The sequence below is a fragment of the Dendrobates tinctorius genome, unplaced genomic scaffold (genome assembly GCF_039654945.1).
Source record: "Dendrobates tinctorius isolate UK_male_01 unplaced genomic scaffold, ASM3965494v1 ptg000152l, whole genome shotgun sequence".
Taxonomy (NCBI): Eukaryota; Metazoa; Chordata; class Amphibia; order Anura; family Dendrobatidae; genus Dendrobates; species Dendrobates tinctorius.
The window spans coordinates 5,309,806-5,329,573 of NW_027361819.1; the positions used below are offsets into that span (position 1 = coordinate 5,309,806).

The window sequence follows — 19,768 nt, forward strand, 5'->3', positions numbered from 1 at the left end:
CACAAAATGCAGCTCACCAAATGGCTCCTGGCCTCTTCCATATTCTTATTGCTAGAGATATCAAAGTGGTGAAAAATGTGCCAAAATTTGCGCGCCGATAGGCGTGCCGTTTACCGATTTCCTCCTTTCAGCTGCAACGGCCAAAATCCAGTGTTCTTTGAGCTCGCGGAGACGCTTCACTTATCCCAGAAGGCAATGGGAATATGCAAAATCTCTCCTCAGGACTCTTCCCCTGGTTTTTCAACTGTCTCTGGTGCGGTCAGTCATTACGGAGAGCCAGAGGCTGCGCGAGGCGTCCCGGAGCGTCAGAGTAAAGGACACATACAAGTTACTGGTCATTCAACACTTTATTTCCATAAAAAATAAAACAGCAACGATGAACATTATGAACTAAACGTTGTCACTAAACAAAGACATTTCAGCATTTCTTGACAATAACAAGCGAAACTAAACCATTGTAACGCGGCAGCGGCATCAGTCGTGCACGAAGCGCAGAGGTTGGGCATTGAGGCCAGAGTCATGCAGGAATGGGGACAGGTACGGATACAGTTTCTCTGTGAACGTGGCTCTGAACGTGTAGATGGCAGTCATGTCGTCGGCGTTGTAGAAGGAGATCTGACCGCCCTCGTAATCTATGTACACTCCGATCCTCTTGGGCTTGGCGCTCAGGATCAGGGTCCTGGAGGGAGACTCCAGAGCCTTGTAGGCATTGCCATTCCTCAGCCAGATGGCCCAGTAGCCGTTCTTGGGGTTCAGCTTGATCTTCCCCTTGCGGTTGCTGGACTCGCTGGCCATGCCCACATCCCAGGCGGTCTTGTCTCCCACTTCCACCTCCCAGTAATGGCGTCCGGAATCAAAGCCCTGAGATCCCAGGACCAGGATGCACTGGCTGAAGCGTTTGGGGTTATCAGCGAGCGTGAGCTTGTTGTCTCCGTACTTCACGCAGGTCATGTTTTCGGACAGCACGAGGTTGGGGTGCGCAGTGGATGGGTCCAGCAGCATTGGAGTCAGCTCTGAAAGGAAGGAGGAGACAAAAAAAAAAAAAAAAAAGGTCATGGACTTTCTGATTCTTTATTCCAGCTCACAATCTGATACAAATATTGCCCTCTGTTATCAGCCATTTATTTCTCCATGAGTAATGAGCAGAGACCTCAGCCATCCACGTGATCGCTACGCACAAGTACAAACGGCATGGTCTGCACAGAACACATAACCTTGTGCTGTATGCCACTTGACATGACGGTTTACCCCACCAGTCCTTGGGGCCTTGATGAGAACAAACAAAGTGGAAACATTTCACACCTTCTGACTCTTTGGAAGAAAGATGCCAATTACAGCCTGACACTATCTATCAGAAAGAGCACACAAATAGTGTTCAGAGGAAAATAATGTATTCATGGGTAGAGTCGCCATGACCCAGTCACAAACCAAGAATTAGAATATTAACGAGAGGCTGGTCTAGAAACCGGATCCCTGAGAAAATTTATAAATTAGGCCTCTACACATAGAAAGCTGTTCACAGTGAGGGGCAGCCTAGCTGATATGTTCCATTCCATATATCTCCCTCAGGGACAGAATAACAGAATGCAAAGTTCGATATTTCTGTAAGTTTCTCCTTTTTATCACTGTTTTGCATAGTTGCATGTCACTTTATTTCCAGATTTTATACCCTTTTATTGTAAGCACTGTACACCTTTTCTATCAAAGCTTAAAACTTTTAATAAGTCTGAACCTTGTTGTTCTAAAGAATCCATAGCCTTAGAGTGTGTGATCCTGGTGATTGGCACAGAGGTTGAATGCTGGACTGAGAGGAGACAGATTAACCCTTGCAGGCGCAACCCCAAGTCACGTGCTGAGAAGTGGGTACGTGAAAAATTGGTGTCAGCAGTGGGATATACAAATATATTCCCCCTTGTAATTCATGACAGCAGGTCCTTATGGAGCTCTGTACTTACTCGGTACAATGAAGGACCTCATCTGCTTCCACACCGTATACTGGAGGGGTCCTCTGAACGTCCCTTGGCACAGATCCTTGGACAGCAGGCTGTTCCCAGAAGACATCACCTCTTTCTGCTGTGTCTGACACCTGCGGAGACAAGAGCATGAATCTCACTCACCATCCCGCGGCCGGTACCACCGTACCCATCAACAGCCTAAAGCTGCAGCAGAAACTTACTTCTCAATGAAAGACTTGATGTCCTGTATGAAAGATGATTAAGAAAATGATTAATCCGAGGAAAGCAAAGGGGAGCCTGGACATAAAAGATCACCAGACATCGGCACTTACCGTCAGGAAAGAGATGGAGTCTGTGTCGTTCACCCGCTCGTTGGCCATGGTGATGGTCTGCTTAATGTTGTCCTGGTTCTCCTGCATCTTCACCATGTTGGTCTCCATCTCCTTCAGTAGGTTGTCGCCTTGGTCCTGCAGCTGCTCCAGAAGTTTCTCCTCTTGCTCCTTCAGGAAAGTGTGCAAGTTCTTGAATTCATCCAGGATATGCTGCCTGAACTCGGAAATATTGGTCTGCGGGGAAAAAGACAGAAAATGTCGTATGAGATGAAGGGTGGTTGGACGGCAAGTCTCCGGATCACAGGAGTATCTCGCTCACCTTGTGCTGCTCCACCTTCTCATGCTGCTGGTCAGTCAGCTGCTCCGTCACCTTCAGGGTTTCTTCTAATGGGGCAACGATAGCCGACAGCTCTGACTGCGGGTGACGGAATGGTGGTGATTAGGTAAATGTACAATCTGCAGCCATGAGATCTGAGGAGGACTTCCTCACCACTTACCCGGTACAACCCGACAGCATCCAGGATGGGCAGGAAGTTGTGACTGGCGTGTTTGAGCGAGTCGCGGCAGATGACGCAGCTCAGTGTGCCGTCGTCCTTACAGTACAGCTTCAGCCGCTCGTCGTGCTCAGGGCAGTTCTCTGCCAGTTTCGGCTTTGCAGGGGTCAGGGTGGTGGAGCTGCTACCCACTGTCTTCTTCACCAGGTTGGCCAGGGCTCGGTTGGTGGTGTACCTCTTGTCAGTAATGACTTCCTTACAGTCTGGGCAGGTGAAGGAGTCCTGCCCGTCCCAGGACTTGTCAATGCAGTTCCTGCAGAAGTTATGGCCACACTCCACCATGACGGGATCCTTAAAGAGCTCGCTGCACAGGAGGCAGGTCAGTTCTTCAGCAAAGTCCCCGGACGCCATCACCGAATTGTTTTCAGCGTTATCCACTTTCACTTTCTAGAAAAACATACAACATGTGAGGGGACAATTCATGAATGAGAGACGGGGATAATGTGCGTCCTCCGTAGAACAGTCTCCGCAATAACCTGCAGGACTGTCCACCCAGACATGCACTGCTCACACAGAGGACGGTAACAGATAGTGACTCCATCTTAACCGGCCGCCCCCGACCGACCCTGCGAGACTACTGCAAAATAGAAAGAAATGTTTATTGGATGCAGAAAATAGGCATTCAGGGGAAGCCGGGTACGAGGTGCAGGCTGGACGGGCGACACCTGGAATTTGCAGGAAATAAAAGACAAATAAAACACAAAATGGAACAGATGTTATACACAGTATTATGAGGGTCAGACATCCACAGCAATATTCAAGAACCCCCCAGCACCCGATTAAGGATGGACATACACATTATATGGCTGCCAAACGCTTGATCACATCTCCCATACACGGGGCGCTCGCTCCTGTGTGCTCTAAGCTAGCTTCCATCTAAGACATCAGCTGGCAGATTATCTTTGAGAGAACAATGCGATTGGCAGTCTGAAATTGCCAAGAGTGATCGACATCTCTCCTATCAGTTGGCCGTTGACTCCATACACAGAGTGAGCCAACACCGGCGGGTTGAGCCATCTTTAGTCTATGGGACCCTTACAGTGACCACAGCTCGGTCACATGTGGATGTTGCTGGAGATCGGAGAATACCGAATTGTCTGGCAATCGCTCATCTCCACTAAGATAACAAATCAAAACAGAAAAATAAAAATTTCTTCAGTAGTATTATGTCACCTAAGGGGGCATCACAGAAATCAATGACAACCACACAGACCCTGGCTGCTGCCAAAGTGAGTAGATCACTACAGCAGGTAACAGATCGGAGATGCCAAGTCTCACCCCCAAGAATATGGCTGTTGGCTTTTTCGGACACTGCTTTGATAATCGTGCCGCCTCTTCCGTGTTAGCACAATATATAAAATGAGCATTTCAAGCGCGAGGAGTATGGAGACCCCTGGCATGATGTGACCCCCACAGACAGCACCGCGCACCCTTTGTACATGTCTAGAGCTGGTGCCGTGAGCGGAGGAGGCAGCACAGTCATCGGTAGCCCCTAGGATATGAGGAAGATTCAATTTTGGGTGAAAATGACCATTATGGAATTTGCACTTAAATACATAAAATAAACGAGGTCTAATGGCAGAAATCATCCGATGGCAATAAAGGAGTTTCCTCAGATCTTAGGTGAGGCTGGGCAGCCTGGCGGGCACAATCAGGGCATCATTGCCCCGACCTCCCGGCATGGCACCAAACAAAGGTCAGAAGTGAAGGCGAATGGAACACTACAGAAAGTCGGCGCAGCATACCGCGGCGTCACTAACGCAGCGGCCATGGAGTCCCCGAGTATATAGCGCGGCACACACAAGATGAAGGCAAACATGGAGGCATCCTCATGCTCCGACGTAGGGAGAGCATGGCGAGGATTGGAAGACACTACATACCTTGCAATGAATGATTGTTCACAGATTGAAAGTCTGCGGAGTCCGCGACCAGAGAATTAAGAGTAGATTTGTTTATATTAAAAAAAAAAAGAAAAAAAAAAGCACACCCCTTGTACCTGCGTGACACCAGAGGTTTTTTCTTTCAATAATCTATGTCAACATTTGCTTTCAGGCTTCGACACTGCAGAATGGCATCATTACCAGTATCATTCTATTACTATGTTGAATTTGCTGTGTACAAATGTAGCAGAGCTGGGATCGTCATTCGGTGCCACTACAGTAGACTTGTGCGTGATGTCACAACGGCCACAGAACAGCCCGATACATCATAGCACAGAGCCAATATAGTGAAGCCGCGCACCGTGAGACTCCAGCCCTGCTACATCTAAATTACCAGGCCGGCATTGCAGAAATGTGCCAGGTTTATCCAGTCGCCTCTGCACGGTCCAGGCTGTTTGGGACAGACGAGCATGATAGGAAACCACACCTTCAGGAGCTGCAGCATAGTCTGGTATCACGCTCAGACATGGGGAGAATTGCAAAACCCTCCAGACCGGAGGGATTTAACTCTCTAGTGCATGGCTCATTGCCTAGGTTACTGGCCACCCTGCAGTTACCTAGTCAAGGAGTGTGTGCTTGCACGCAGGTTTTGTCTAACCTGCCCGCACCACACTTGATCTGTGCGGCATCCACATTCACCAATGGCGCCTATGCTGGCAGCCTGGGGAAGCGCACGGTTCAGGCCTATGACGCAAACTGTCAATCGGAAGCACACCCCCCTCCCCGGCAAAGCAGGATGCCAAGAAGGGTGTGCTCCGTAAAAAAAGATGATGGGATGCCCCCTACTGTACATGCAGATCAAATATACGAGCACCGCAGACCTGGCTGCCAAAATTCACAGAGTGAGGGGGCAGGCGGCCATGGCCGGAGGATGGTGACTCATGTAGTGAGAAAAAAAAAATATACTAAAAAGTGCCCCCGAGTATGAATATATCACAATCACATGATGGCTATAAAAGTTATAAAACAAAAATTAAGTTACGACACCTATGAGGACAGCTCCCATACAGTCGCGGTGGTACCGCGGGCACAACCCATGTTATCAGGGGTGCAGGCAAAAAGTGCCAGGGAAAAATCCGACTGCACCCCCTTCACATTATGATCGTGGGGGTCCTTGCAGATTGGCACAATACATTGCCTTAAAAAAAAAAATCTGCACATAAATGTGTAAAATCCCACCCTGGCTTAACCCCCGAGCAGCCATTTACATGGACTGAGTACAATCGGCGTCTATTCGGATACGTGCGATAACAGCAGAGGATGTAACCAGTTTATTGGTAGAGACGTGACGCAGAGGCGTGATTACAGAGCGTCCCATTGGCGTGGCGAGCGCTGCGGTGGAGCAGGACTGACACATTTGGGGCTTGCGTTACCTTCGCTTCAGGTTCCTCGTCCTCGTTCTTCCGTTTCTGGGGTGTTTTTCCGTTCTCCGTGATGTCTGAGCCGGTGTCATTGGCCACTTCAGCCTCCTCCTTTACTGGCTTGGGAATCACCAACCGAGTTTTGTCAACCCACTCGTTTTGTCGTCGATTCACTGCGAAAGGGGAAAACCGAACTTACAACATAATTTCATACTTTGACTGTGGGTGTCTGACCAGCCTGAACTTACCATTCGGAGCTTGTGACTGTCGCCTTCACGGGCATTTTGTAGCACGATTGCCCCTTGGAAGCTGCAACAACTGCAAGTATTCGGACAACTCAACCATCGAGAAAAAAACTCATGGTATAAGGATCTTCTGGAAATGTCCGAGAGAACATGCAACTCGTCAAGGGTACGACTGAGCACAAGAAACAATGTGCCCGAAACCGAGACTTCAGAGCTGGATACTCAGAGGGGGAGGAAAAAATGGCAACAGGAGCAAGCACCCGTCATCTCAGGGTGTAGACGGCCGTGATTATAAGGCTGTGGGATTGAGGGGCTCGTAGCCTGTCCTGTAGCCCACTGATGGGAAAGGCAGCACAGGGCATCCACTCTATACGACTGGATACAGCAATCCCCCAATGCCAAAATAAAGAGGAAAAAAGTGGTCGATTTTGGCAGAATAAAGAATCAGTAATTAGCTTGGGGTCCTGTACTACAGAAGACACGGGAATGTCCATAAGGTCAGAGGCAGAGATGAAGCCTTGGGCCTCAGTTATCAGAGCGTACAACTTTCTACAGGACACGCGGGTGTGAAGGATCGTGTTTGGTCATGGATGACCGCTTATTTGTGACTCCTCTTTTCCATGGAAACGCTAACCGATAAAGCCGCCAGAAGTGAGAGACATCAAGAGATAATGGAAAGAGCGAGCCACACGGTATGACACAAGCGGGGCAAGTGCAGCCCCGTGCCCAGTGGACTCCTCACAGAGGTTGCACTGGGCCTGGAGAGAAGGAGGAACAAGAGCGGCTCAAGAGGCCACTGAAGTTACTCGTGTTGAGGAAACCATCCACAAGCAGGACACTGATGAGACTCTCCGGAGCAAGGCATTGCACATCCAGGAATACGGCGCCTTACAAGGAACGGAGGCGTTATCTGCATTCTCACCCACCTCCCCCCTTTATTATAGACGGCGAGCCCCGAGGATTACTTACGACCCGCGTAATGCACGTAGAACTCCTCCCGGCCCGCCTGCTTGTTCATTCGGGTCTTCACGATTTCTGCGTCATCTGGTAGAAAATAAAAAAACAAAGCAAAAGACTCAAGAATCTGCCAAATACAGGCCGCCATATGCTGTCAGTTCTACTAGAGATCAGGGAGTATGGTCTGTCTACTGCGATGACGGAAGAAGCCTTAGGGCCCATCACACATGGTAGAAGACGTCCTATGTCTAGGTGTACACAGGGGATATAAAGGCCATACACCCATTATAATGCCAGGTAAAAAGAATCCCACCAACAATCAATTCAGAACTTTCCCACCTTTAAAGGAAATCTGTCACCCCATTTTTCGAGTATAAGCTGCCGACACCACCATCAGGGGCTTATCTACAGCATTCTGTAATGCTGTAGATAAGCCCTCGATGTAACCTCAAAGATAACAAAAATGAGTTATATTATACTCACACAGGGGCAGTCCGGTCCGATCCGGCGCCTCCCATCTTCTTACGGTGATGTCCTCTTCTTTGTTGCCTGTCGTAGTTCCCGCGCAGAACACTGGAGCAGAGTCCTGCAGTGCGCAGGCGCCGGGAGAGGTCCGTCACCTGCGCAATGCAGTATTCTGCTCTGCCCTCAACAGGGCAGTACGTCTGCGCAGGAGCCACGACAGGCAGCAAAGAAGACGTCACCATTAGAAGATGGAAGGCGCCGGACCGTGACACCCATCGGACCAACACTGGACCCGGACCGCTCCCCGGGTGAGTATAATATAACTCATTTTTCTTATCTTTCAGGTTACATCGCGGGCTTATCTAAAACTAAAAAAGCCACCTTCAGAAGCACTAAGGCTGCATTCTGTGAAGGTGGCTCTTCTGTTTCTGACCCCATTAACAACAAAATATAGACCTTTATAAATCGTTCCTCATACCTGCATTCCGACACAGAGGTATGGTGTGTCCCTCCTACCAGCTGTCCATCAACACCCCTCTACAGTGTCCCTGCACCGCCTCCTTTTGTATTTGCCGCCGTTACATGTTGGGCGCCTGCGCTGTGACAACAGTTCTCGGGCACGCAAAGTGCTCACTGCCCAGGAACTGCCATCAGGCTATCACACCTGCATGTTTCTGCGTCCCCAAATCCGGCCCCGCAGAGAGTTATGAAGTATTCACATTGCGGGGCTGGGGCCTCTGCAACAGTTCCAGGGCAGCGCGCACTATGCAAGCCCGAGAACTGTTGTCACAGCGCAGGGGCCCGACAACATGTAACGGCAAATACAAAAGAAGGAGGCGGTGCAGGGTCGCTGTAGAGGGGGGCTGATGGACAGCTGGGAGGCGGCGACACTCCATACCTGTGTGACAGAATGCAGGTATGAGGAACTATTTATAAAAGTCTATATTTAGGTGTTAATGGGGGTCAGAAACAGAAAAGCCACCTTCACAGAATGCAGCCCTAGTGCTGTTGAAGGTGGCTCTTTTAGTTAAAAACGCCCAATGGGGGGGTGACAAGTTCCCTTTTAAATCCTTGCCCCCCTCCTTTAATTTATGCATAGTAGATAGGGGGATACATGGTAGATAGGGGTTGGGCCTATCACTCACAATAGGAGCCGTCCTGTATATATAAGGGGATACATGGTATATAGGGGTCGGGCCGATCACTCACAATAGGAGCAGTCCTGTATATATAGTGAGATACACGGTATATAGGGGTCGGGCAGATTACTTACGGTAGGAGCCGTCCTGTATATACAGTATATAGGGGGATACGTGGTATAGAGGGGGATATATCACTCACGGTAGGAGCCGTCCTGTATATACAGTATATAGGGGGATACGCGGTATAGAGGGGGATATATCACTCACGGTAGGAGCCGTCCTGTATACACAGTATATAGGGGGTACGCGGTATAGAGGGGGATATATCAGTCACGGTAGGAGCCGTCCTGTATATACAGTATATAGGGGGATACGCGGTATACAGGGGGATATATCACTCACGGTAGGAGCCGTCCTGTATATACAGTATATAGGGGGATACGTGGTATAGAGGGGGATATATCACTCACGGTAGGAGTCGTCCTGTATATACAGTATATAGGGGGATACGCGGTATAGAGGGGGATATATCACTCACGGTAGGAGTCGTCCTGTATATACAGTATATAGGGATACGTGGTATAGAAGGGGATATATCACTCACGGTAGGAGCCGTCCTGTATATACAGTATATAGGGGGGTACGCGGTATAGAGGGGGATATATCACTCACGGTAGCAGCCGTCCTGTATATACAGTATATAGGGGTATACAGGGGTATATATCACTCACGGTAGGAGCTGTCCTGTATATACAGTATATAGGGGGATACGCGGTATAGAGGGGGATATATCACTAACGGTAGGAGTCGTCCTGTATATACAGTATATAGGGGGATACGCTGTATAGAGGGGGATATATCACTCACGGTAGGAGCCGTATTGTATATACAGTATATAGGGGGATACGCGGTATAGAGGGGGATATATCACTCCCGGTAGGAGCCGTGCGGTATATACAGTATATAGGGGTATACAGGGGTATATATCACTCACGGTAGGAGCCGTCCTGTATATACAGTATATAGGGGATACGCGGTATAGAGGGGGATATATCACTCACGGTAGGAGCCGTCCTGTATATACAGTATACAGGGGGATAAGCGGTATAGAGGGGTATATATCACTCACGGTAGGAGCCGTCCTGTATATACAGTATACAGGGGGATACGCGGTATAGAGGGGGATATATCACTCACGGTAGGAGCCGTCCTGTATATGCAGTATACAGGGGGATACGCGGTATACAGGGGTATATATCACTCACGGTAGGAGCCGTCCTGAATATACAGTATATAGGGGGATACGCGGTATAGAGGGGGATATATCACTCACGGTAGGAGACGTCCTGTATATACAGTATATAGGGGGATACGCGGTATAGAGGGGGATATATCACTCACGGTAGGAGCCATCCTGTATATACAGTATATAGGGGGATACGCGGTATAGAGGGGGATATATCACTCACGGTAGGAGCCGTCCTGTATATACAGTATATAGGGGGATACGCGGTATAGAGGGGGATATATCACTCACGGTAGGAGCCGTCCTGTATATACAGTATACAGGGGGATACGCGGTATAGAGGGGGATATATCACTCACGGTAGGAGCCATCCTGTATATACAGTATATAGGGGGATACGCGGTATAGAGGGGGATATATCACTCACGGTAGGAGCCGTCCTGTATATACAGTATATAGAGGGATACGCGGTACAGAGGGGTGTATATCACTCACGGTAGGAGCCGTCCTGTATATACAGTATATAGGGGGATACGCGGTATACAGGGGTATATATCACTCACGGTAGGAGCCGATCTGTAAATAGGGGGATACGCGGTATACAGGGGTATATATCACTCACGGTAGTAGCCGTCCTGTATATAAAGTATACAGGGGGATACGCGGTATATAGGGGGATATATCACTCACGGTAGGAGCCGTCCTGTATATACAGTATACAGGGGGATACGCGGTATACAGGGGGATATATCACTCACGGTAGGAGCCGTCCTGTATATACAGTATATAGGGGGATGCGCGGTATACAGGGGGATATATCACTCACGGTAGGAGCCGTCCTGTATATACAGTATATAGGGGGATGCGCGGTATACAGGGGGATATATCACTCACGGTAGGAGCCGTCCTGTATGTACAGTATATAGGGGGATGCGCGGTATACAGGGGGATATATCACTCACGGTAGGAGCCGTCCTGTATATACAGTATATAGGGGGATACGCGGTATACAGGGGGATATATCACTCGCGGTAGGAGCCGTCCTGTATATACAGTATATAGGGGGATACGCGGTATAGAGGGGGATATATCACTAGCGGTAGGAGCCGTCCTGTATATACAGTATATAGGGGGATACGCGGTATACAAGGGGATATATCACTCGCGGTAGGAGCCGTCCTGTATATACAGTATATAGGGGGATACGCGGTATACAGGGGGATATATCACTCACGGTAGGAGCCGTCCTGTATATACAGTATATAGGGGGATACGCGGTATACAGGGGGATATATCACTCACGGTAGGAGCCGTCCTGTATATACAGTATATAGGGGGATACGCGGTATACAGGGGGATATATCACTCACGGTAGGAGCCGTCCTGTATATACAGTATATAGGGGGATACGCGGTATACAGGGGGATATATCACTCACGGTAGGAGCCGTCCTGTATATACAGTATATAGGGGGATACGCGGTATACAGGGGGATATATCACTCACGGTAGGAGCCGTCCTGTATATACAGTATATAGGAGGATACGCGGTATACAGGGGGATATATCACTCACGGTAGGAGCCGTCCTGTATATACAGTATATAGGGGGATACGTGGTATAGAGGGGGATATATCACTCACGGTAGGAGCCGTCCTGTATATACAGTATATAGGGGGATACGCAGTATACAGGGGGATATATCACTCACGGTAGGAGCCGTCCTGTATATACAGTATATAGGGGGATACGCGGTATACAGGGGGATATATCACTCACGGTAGGAGTCGTCCTGTATATACAGTATATAGGGGGATACGCGGTATAGAGGGGTATATATCACTCACGGTAGGAGCCGTCCTGTATATACAGTATATAGGGGGATACGCAGTATAGAGGGGTATATATCACTCACGGTAGGAGCCGTCCTGTATATACAGTATATAGGGGGATACGCGGTATACAGGGGGATATATCACTCGCGGTAGGAGCCGTCCTGTATATACAGTATATAGGGGGATACGCGGTATAGAGGGGGATATATCACTAGCGGTAGGAGCCGTCCTGTATATACAGTATATAGGGGGATACGCGGTATACAAGGGGATATATCACTCGCGGTAGGAGCCGTCCTGTATATACAGTATATAGGGGGATACGCGGTATACAGGGGGATATATCACTCACGGTAGGAGCCGTCCTGTATATACAGTATATAGGGGGATACGCGGTATACAGGGGGATATATCACTCACGGTAGGAGCCGTCCTGTATATACAGTATATAGGGGGATACGCGGTATACAGGGGGATATATCACTCACGGTAGGAGCCGTCCTGTATATACAGTATATAGGGGGATACGCGGTATACAGGGGGATATATCACTCACGGTAGGAGCCGTCCTGTATATACAGTATATAGGGGGATACGCGGTATACAGGGGGATATATCACTCACGGTAGGAGCCGTCCTGTATATACAGTATATAGGAGGATACGCGGTATACAGGGGGATATATCACTCACGGTAGGAGCCGTCCTGTATATACAGTATATAGGGGGATACGTGGTATAGAGGGGGATATATCACTCACGGTAGGAGCCGTCCTGTATATACAGTATATAGGGGGATACGCAGTATACAGGGGGATATATCACTCACGGTAGGAGCCGTCCTGTATATACAGTATATAGGGGGATACGCGGTATACAGGGGGATATATCACTCACGGTAGGAGTCGTCCTGTATATACAGTATATAGGGGGATACGCGGTATAGAGGGGTATATATCACTCACGGTAGGAGCCGTCCTGTATATACAGTATATAGGGGGATACGCAGTATAGAGGGGTATATATCACTCACGGTAGGAGCCGTCCTGTATATACAGTATATAGGGGGATACGCGGTATACAGGGGGATATATCACTCACGGTAGGAGTCGTCCTGTATATACAGTATATAGGGGGATACGCGGTATACAGGGGGATATATCAGTCACGGTAGGAGCCGTCCTGTATATACACTATATAGGGGGATACGCGGTATAGAGGGGGATATATCACTCACGGTAGGAGCCGTCCTGTATATACAGTATATAGGGGGATACGTGGTATAGAGGGGGATATATCACTCACGGTAGGAGCCGTCCTGTATATACAGTATATAGGGGGATACGCGGTATACAGGGGGATATATCACTCACGGTAGGAGCCGTCCTGTATATACAGTATATAGGGGGATACGCGGTATACAGGGGGATATATCACTCACGGTAGGAGCCGTCCTGTATATACAGTATATAGGGGGATACGCGGTATACAGGGGGATATATCAGTCACGGTAGGAGCCGTCCTGTATATACACTATATAGGGGGATACGCGGTATAGAGGGGGATATATCACTCACGGTAGGAGCCGTCCTGTATATACAGTATATAGGGGAATACGCGGTATAGAGGGGGATATATCACTCACGGTAGGAGCCGTCCTGTATATACAGTATATAGGGGGATACGCGGTATACAGGGGGATATATCACTCACGGTAGGAGCTGTCCTGTATATACAGTATATAGGGGGATACGCGGTATAGAGGGGGATATATCACTCACGGTAGGAGCCGTCCTGTATATACAGTATATAGGGGGATACGCGGTATAGAGGGGGATATATCACTCACGGTAGGAGCCGTCCTGTATATACAGTATATAGGGGGATACGCGGTATACAGGGGGATATATCACTCACGGTAGGAGCCGTCCTGTATATACAGTATATAGGGGGATACGCGGTATAGAGGGGGATATATCACTCACCGTAGGAGCCGTCCTGTATATACAGTATAAAGGGGGATACGCGGTATACAGGGGGATATATCACTCACGGTAGGAGCCGTCCTGTATATACAGTATATAGGAGGATACGCGGTATACAGGGGGATATATCACTCACGGTAGGAGCCGTCCTGTATATACAGTATATAGGGGGATACGCGGTATACAGGGGGATATATCACTCACGGTAGGAGCCGTCCTGTATATACAGTATATAGGAGGATACGCGGTATACAGGGGGATATATCACTCACGGTAGGAGCCGTCCTGTATATACAGTATATAGGGGGATGCGCGGTATAGAGGGGGATATATCACTCACGGTAGGAGCCGTCCTGTATATACAGTATATAGGGGGATGCGCGGTATACAGGGGGATATATCACTCACGGTAGGAGCCGTCCTGTATATACAGTATATAGGGGGATACGCGGTATACAGGGGGATATATCACTCACGGTAGGAGCCGTCATGTATATACAGTATATAAGGGGATACGCGGTATAGAGGGGGATATATCACTCACGGTAGGAGCCGTCCTGTATATACAGTATATAGGGGGATACGCGGTATACAGGGGGATATATCACTCACGGTAGGAGGCGTCCTGTATATACAGTATATAGGGGGATACGCGGTATACAGGGGGATATATCACTCACGGTAGGAGCCGTCCTGTATATACAGTATATAGGGGGATACGCGGTATACAGGGGGATATATCACTCACGGTAGGAGCCGTCCTGTATATACAGTATATAGGGGGATACACGGTATACAGGGGGATATATCACTCACGGTAGGAGCCGTCCTGTATATACAGTATATAGGGGGATACGCGGTATACAGGGGGATATATCACTCACGGTAGGAACCGTCCTGTATATACAGTATATAGGGGGATACGCGGTATACAGGGGGATATATCACTCACGGTAGGAGCCGTCCTGTATATACAGTATATAGGGGGATACGCGGTATAGAGGGGGATATATCACTCACGGTAGGAGCCGTCCTGTATATACAGTATATAGGGGGATACGCGGTATAGAGGGGGATATATCACTCACGGTAGGAGCCGTCCTGTATATACAGTATATAGAGGGATACGCGGTACAGAGGGGTGTATATCACTCACGGTAGGAGCCGTCCTGTATATACAGTATATAGGGGGATACGCGGTATACAGGGGTATATATCACTCACGGTAGGAGCCGATCTGTAAATAGGGGGATACGCGGTATACAGGGGTATATATCACTCACGGTAGTAGCCGTCCTGTATATAAAGTATACAGGGGGATACGCGGTATAGAGGGGGATATATCACTCACGGTAGGAGCCGTCCTGTATATACAGTATACAGGGGGATACGCGGTATACAGGGGGATATATCACTCACGGTAGGAGCCGTCCTGTATATACAGTATATAGGGGGATGCGCGGTATACAGGGGGATATATCACTCACGGTAGGAGCCGTCCTGTATATACAGTATATAGGGGGATGCGCGGTATACAGGGGGATATATCACTCACGGTAGGAGCCGTCCTGTATGTACAGTATATAGGGGGATGCGCGGTATACAGGGGGATATATCACTCACGGTAGGAGCCGTCCTGTATATACAGTATATAGGGGGATACGCGGTATACAGGGGGATATATCACTCGCGGTAGGAGCCGTCCTGTATATACAGTATATAGGGGGATACGCGGTATAGAGGGGGATATATCACTAGCGGTAGGAGCCGTCCTGTATATACAGTATATAGTGGGATACGCGGTATACAAGGGGATATATCACTCGCGGTAGGAGCCGTCCTGTATATACAGTATATAGGGGGATACGCGGTATACAGGGGGATATATCACTCACGGTAGGAGCCGTCCTGTATATACAGTATATAGGGGGATACGCGGTATACAGGGGGATATATCACTCACGGTAGGAGCCGTCCTGTATATACAGTATATAGGGGGATACGCAGTATAGAGGGGTATATATCACTCACGGTAGGAGCCGTCCTGTATATACAGTATATAGGGGGATACGCGGTATACAGGGGGATATATCACTCACGGTAGGAGTCGTCCTGTATATACAGTATATAGGGGGATACGCGGTATACAGGGGGATATATCAGTCACGGTAGGAGCCGTCCTGTATATACACTATATAGGGGGATACGCGGTATAGAGGGGGATATATCACTCACGGTAGGAGCCGTCCTGTATATACAGTATATAGGGGGATACGTGGTATAGAGGGGGATATATCACTCACGGTAGGAGCCGTCCTGTATATACAGTATATAGGGGGATACGCGGTATACAGGGGGATATATCACTCACGGTAGGAGCCGTCCTGTATATACAGTATATAGGGGGATACGCGGTATACAGGGGGATATATCACTCACGGTAGGAGCCGTCCTGTATATACAGTATATAGGGGGATACGCGGTATACAGGGGGATATATCAGTCACGGTAGGAGCCGTCCTGTATATACACTATATAGGGGGATACGCGGTATAGAGGGGGATATATCACTCACGGTAGGAGCCGTCCTGTATATACAGTATATAGGGGAATACGCGGTATAGAGGGGGATATATCACTCACGGTAGGAGCCGTCCTGTATATACAGTATATAGGGGGATACGCGGTATACAGGGGGATATATCACTCACGGTAGGAGCTGTCCTGTATATACAGTATATAGGGGGATACGCGGTATAGAGGGGGATATATCACTCACGGTAGGAGCCGTCCTGTATATACAGTATATAGGGGGATACGCGGTATAGAGGGGGATATATCACTCACGGTAGGAGCCGTCCTGTATATACAGTATATAGGGGGATACGCGGTATACAGGGGGATATATCACTCACGGTAGGAGCCGTCCTGTATATACAGTATATAGGGGGATACGCGGTATAGAGGGGGATATATCACTCACCGTAGGAGCCGTCCTGTATATACAGTATAAAGGGGGATACGCGGTATACAGGGGGATATATCACTCACGGTAGGAGCCGTCCTGTATATACAGTATATAGGGGGATACGCGGTATAGAGGGGGATATATCACTCACGGTAGGAGCCGTCCTGTATATACAGTATATAGGGGGATACGCGGTATACAGGGGGATATATCACTCACGGTAGGAGCCGTCCTGTATATACAGTATATAGGGGGATACGCGGTATACAGGGGGATATATCACTCACGGTAGGAGCCGTCCTGTATATACAGTATATAGGAGGATGCGCGGTATACAGGGGGATATATCACTCACGGTAGGAGCCGTCCTGTATATACAGTATATAGGGGGATGCGCGGTATACAGGGGGATATATCACTCACGGTAGGAGCAGTCCTGTATATACAGTATATAGGGGGATACGCGGTATACAGGGGGATATATCACTCACGGTAGGAGCCGTCCTGTATATACAGTATATAGGAGGATACGCGGTATACAGGGGGATATATCACTCACGGTAGGAGCCGTCCTGTATATACAGTATATAGGGGGATACGCGGTATACAGGGGGATATATCACTCACGGTAGGAGCCGTCCTGTATATACAGTATATAGGAGGATACGCGGTATACAGGGGGATATATCACTCACGGTAGGAGCAGTCCTGTATATACAGTATATAGGGGGATACGCGGTATACAGGGGGATATATCACTCACGGTAGGAGCCGTCCTGTATATACAGTATATAGGGGGATACGCGGTATACAGGGGGATATATCACTCACGGTAGGAGCCGTCCTGTATATACAGTATATAGGGGGATACGCGGTATACAGGGGGATATATCACTCACGGTAGGAGCCGTCCTGTATATACAGTATATAGGGGGATACGCGGTATACAGGGGGATATATCACTCACGGTAGGAGCCGTCCTGTATATACAGTATATAGGGGGATACGCGGTATACAGGGGGATATATCACTCACGGTAGGAGCCGTCCTGTATATACAGTATATAGGAGGATACGCGGTATACAGGGGGATATATCACTCACGGTAGGAGCCGTCCTGTATATACAGTATATAGGGGGATACGTGGTATAGAGGGGGATATATCACTCACGGTAGGAGCCGTCCTGTATATACAGTATATAGGGGGATACGCAGTATACAGGGGGATATATCACTCACGGTAGGAGCCGTCCTGTATATACAGTATATAGGGGGATACGCGGTATACAGGGGGATATATCACTCACGGTAGGAGTCGTCCTGTATATACAGTATATAGGGGGATACGCGGTATAGAGGGGTATATATCACTCACGGTAGGAGCCGTCCTGTATATACAGTATATAGGGGGATACGCAGTATAGAGGGGTATATATCACTCACGGTAGGAGCCGTCCTGTATATACAGTATATAGGGGGATACGCGGTATACAGGGGGATATATCACTCACGGTAGGAGTCGTCCTGTATATACAGTATATAGGGGGATACGCGGTATACAGGGGGATATATCAGTCACGGTAGGAGCCGTCCTGTATATACACTATATAGGGGGATACGCGGTATAGAGGGGGATATATCACTCACGGTAGGAGCCGTCCTGTATATACAGTATATAGGGGGATACGTGGTATAGAGGGGGATATATCACTCACGGTAGGAGCCGTCCTGTATATACAGTATATAGGGGGATACGCGGTATACAGGGGGATATATCACTCACGGTAGGAGCCGTCCTGTATATACAGTATATAGGGGGATACGCGGTATACAGGGGGATATATCACTCACGGTAGGAGCCGTCCTGTATATACAGTATATAGGGGGATACGCGGTATACAGGGGGATATATCAGTCACGGTAGGAGCCGTCCTGTATATACACTATATAGGGGGATACGCGGTATAGAGGGGGATATATCACTCACGGTAGGAGCCGTCCTGTATATACAGTATATAGGGGAATACGCGGTATAGAGGGGGATATATCACTCACGGTAGGAGCCGTCCTGTATATACAGTATATAGGGGGATACGCGGTATACAGGGGGATATATCACTCACGGTAGGAGCTGTCCTGTATATACAGTATATAGGGGGATACGCGGTATAGAGGGGGATATATCACTCACGGTAGGAGCCGTCCTGTATATACAGTATATAGGGGGATACGCGGTATAGAGGGGGATATATCACTCACGGTAGGAGCCGTCCTGTATATACAGTATATAGGGGGATACGCGGTATACAGGGGGATATATCACTCACGGTAGGAGCCGTCCTGTATATACAGTATATAGGGGGATACGCGGTATAGAGGGGGATATATCACTCACCGTAGGAGCCGTCCTGTATATACAGTATAAAGGGGGATACGCGGTATACAGGGGGATATATCACTCACGGTAGGAGCCGTCCTGTATATACAGTATATAGGAGGATACGCGGTATACAGGGGGATATATCACTCACGGTAGGAGCCGTCCTGTATATACAGTATATAGGGGGATACGCGGTATACAGGGGGATATATCACTCACGGTAGGAGCCGTCCTGTATATACAGTATATAGGAGGATACGCGGTATACAGGGGGATATATCACTCACGGTAGGAGCCGTCCTGTATATACAGTATATAGGGGGATGCGCGGTATAGAGGGGGATATATCACTCACGGTAGGAGCCGTCCTGTATATACAGTATATAGGGGGATGCGCGGTATACA

The 19,768-nt window shown here is 48.7% G+C and overlaps 1 protein-coding gene across 2 annotated transcripts in view; it reads right to left on the bottom strand.

Annotated features, from left to right (window-relative positions):
* Positions 1-332: 332 nt before the first annotated feature.
* The window catches only part of LOC141050810 (nuclear factor 7, brain-like), a 35,986-nt gene continuing 16,550 nt past the window's right edge, over positions 333-19,768 (bottom strand). Inside the window, exons 1-9 of one of the 2 annotated variants that reach the window (XM_073547479.1) lie at positions 14,492-14,501; positions 7,357-7,431; positions 6,155-6,315; positions 2,785-3,228; positions 2,607-2,702; positions 2,288-2,521; positions 2,177-2,199; positions 1,956-2,086; positions 333-1,013 (exon numbers count right to left, since the gene is read on the bottom strand). In XM_073547479.1, the coding sequence (XP_073403580.1) occupies positions 475-1,013; positions 1,956-2,086; positions 2,177-2,199; positions 2,288-2,521; positions 2,607-2,702; positions 2,785-3,228; positions 6,155-6,315; positions 7,357-7,405 (1,677 nt within the window). In that variant the 5' untranslated portion in view covers positions 7,406-7,431; positions 14,492-14,501 and the 3' untranslated portion in view covers positions 333-474. Of the gene's footprint in view, positions 1,014-1,955; positions 2,087-2,176; positions 2,200-2,287; positions 2,522-2,606; positions 2,703-2,784; positions 3,229-6,154; positions 6,316-7,356; positions 7,432-14,491; positions 14,502-19,768 lie in introns of those variants that run through there. The other variant, XM_073547478.1, reaches the window with a different exon arrangement.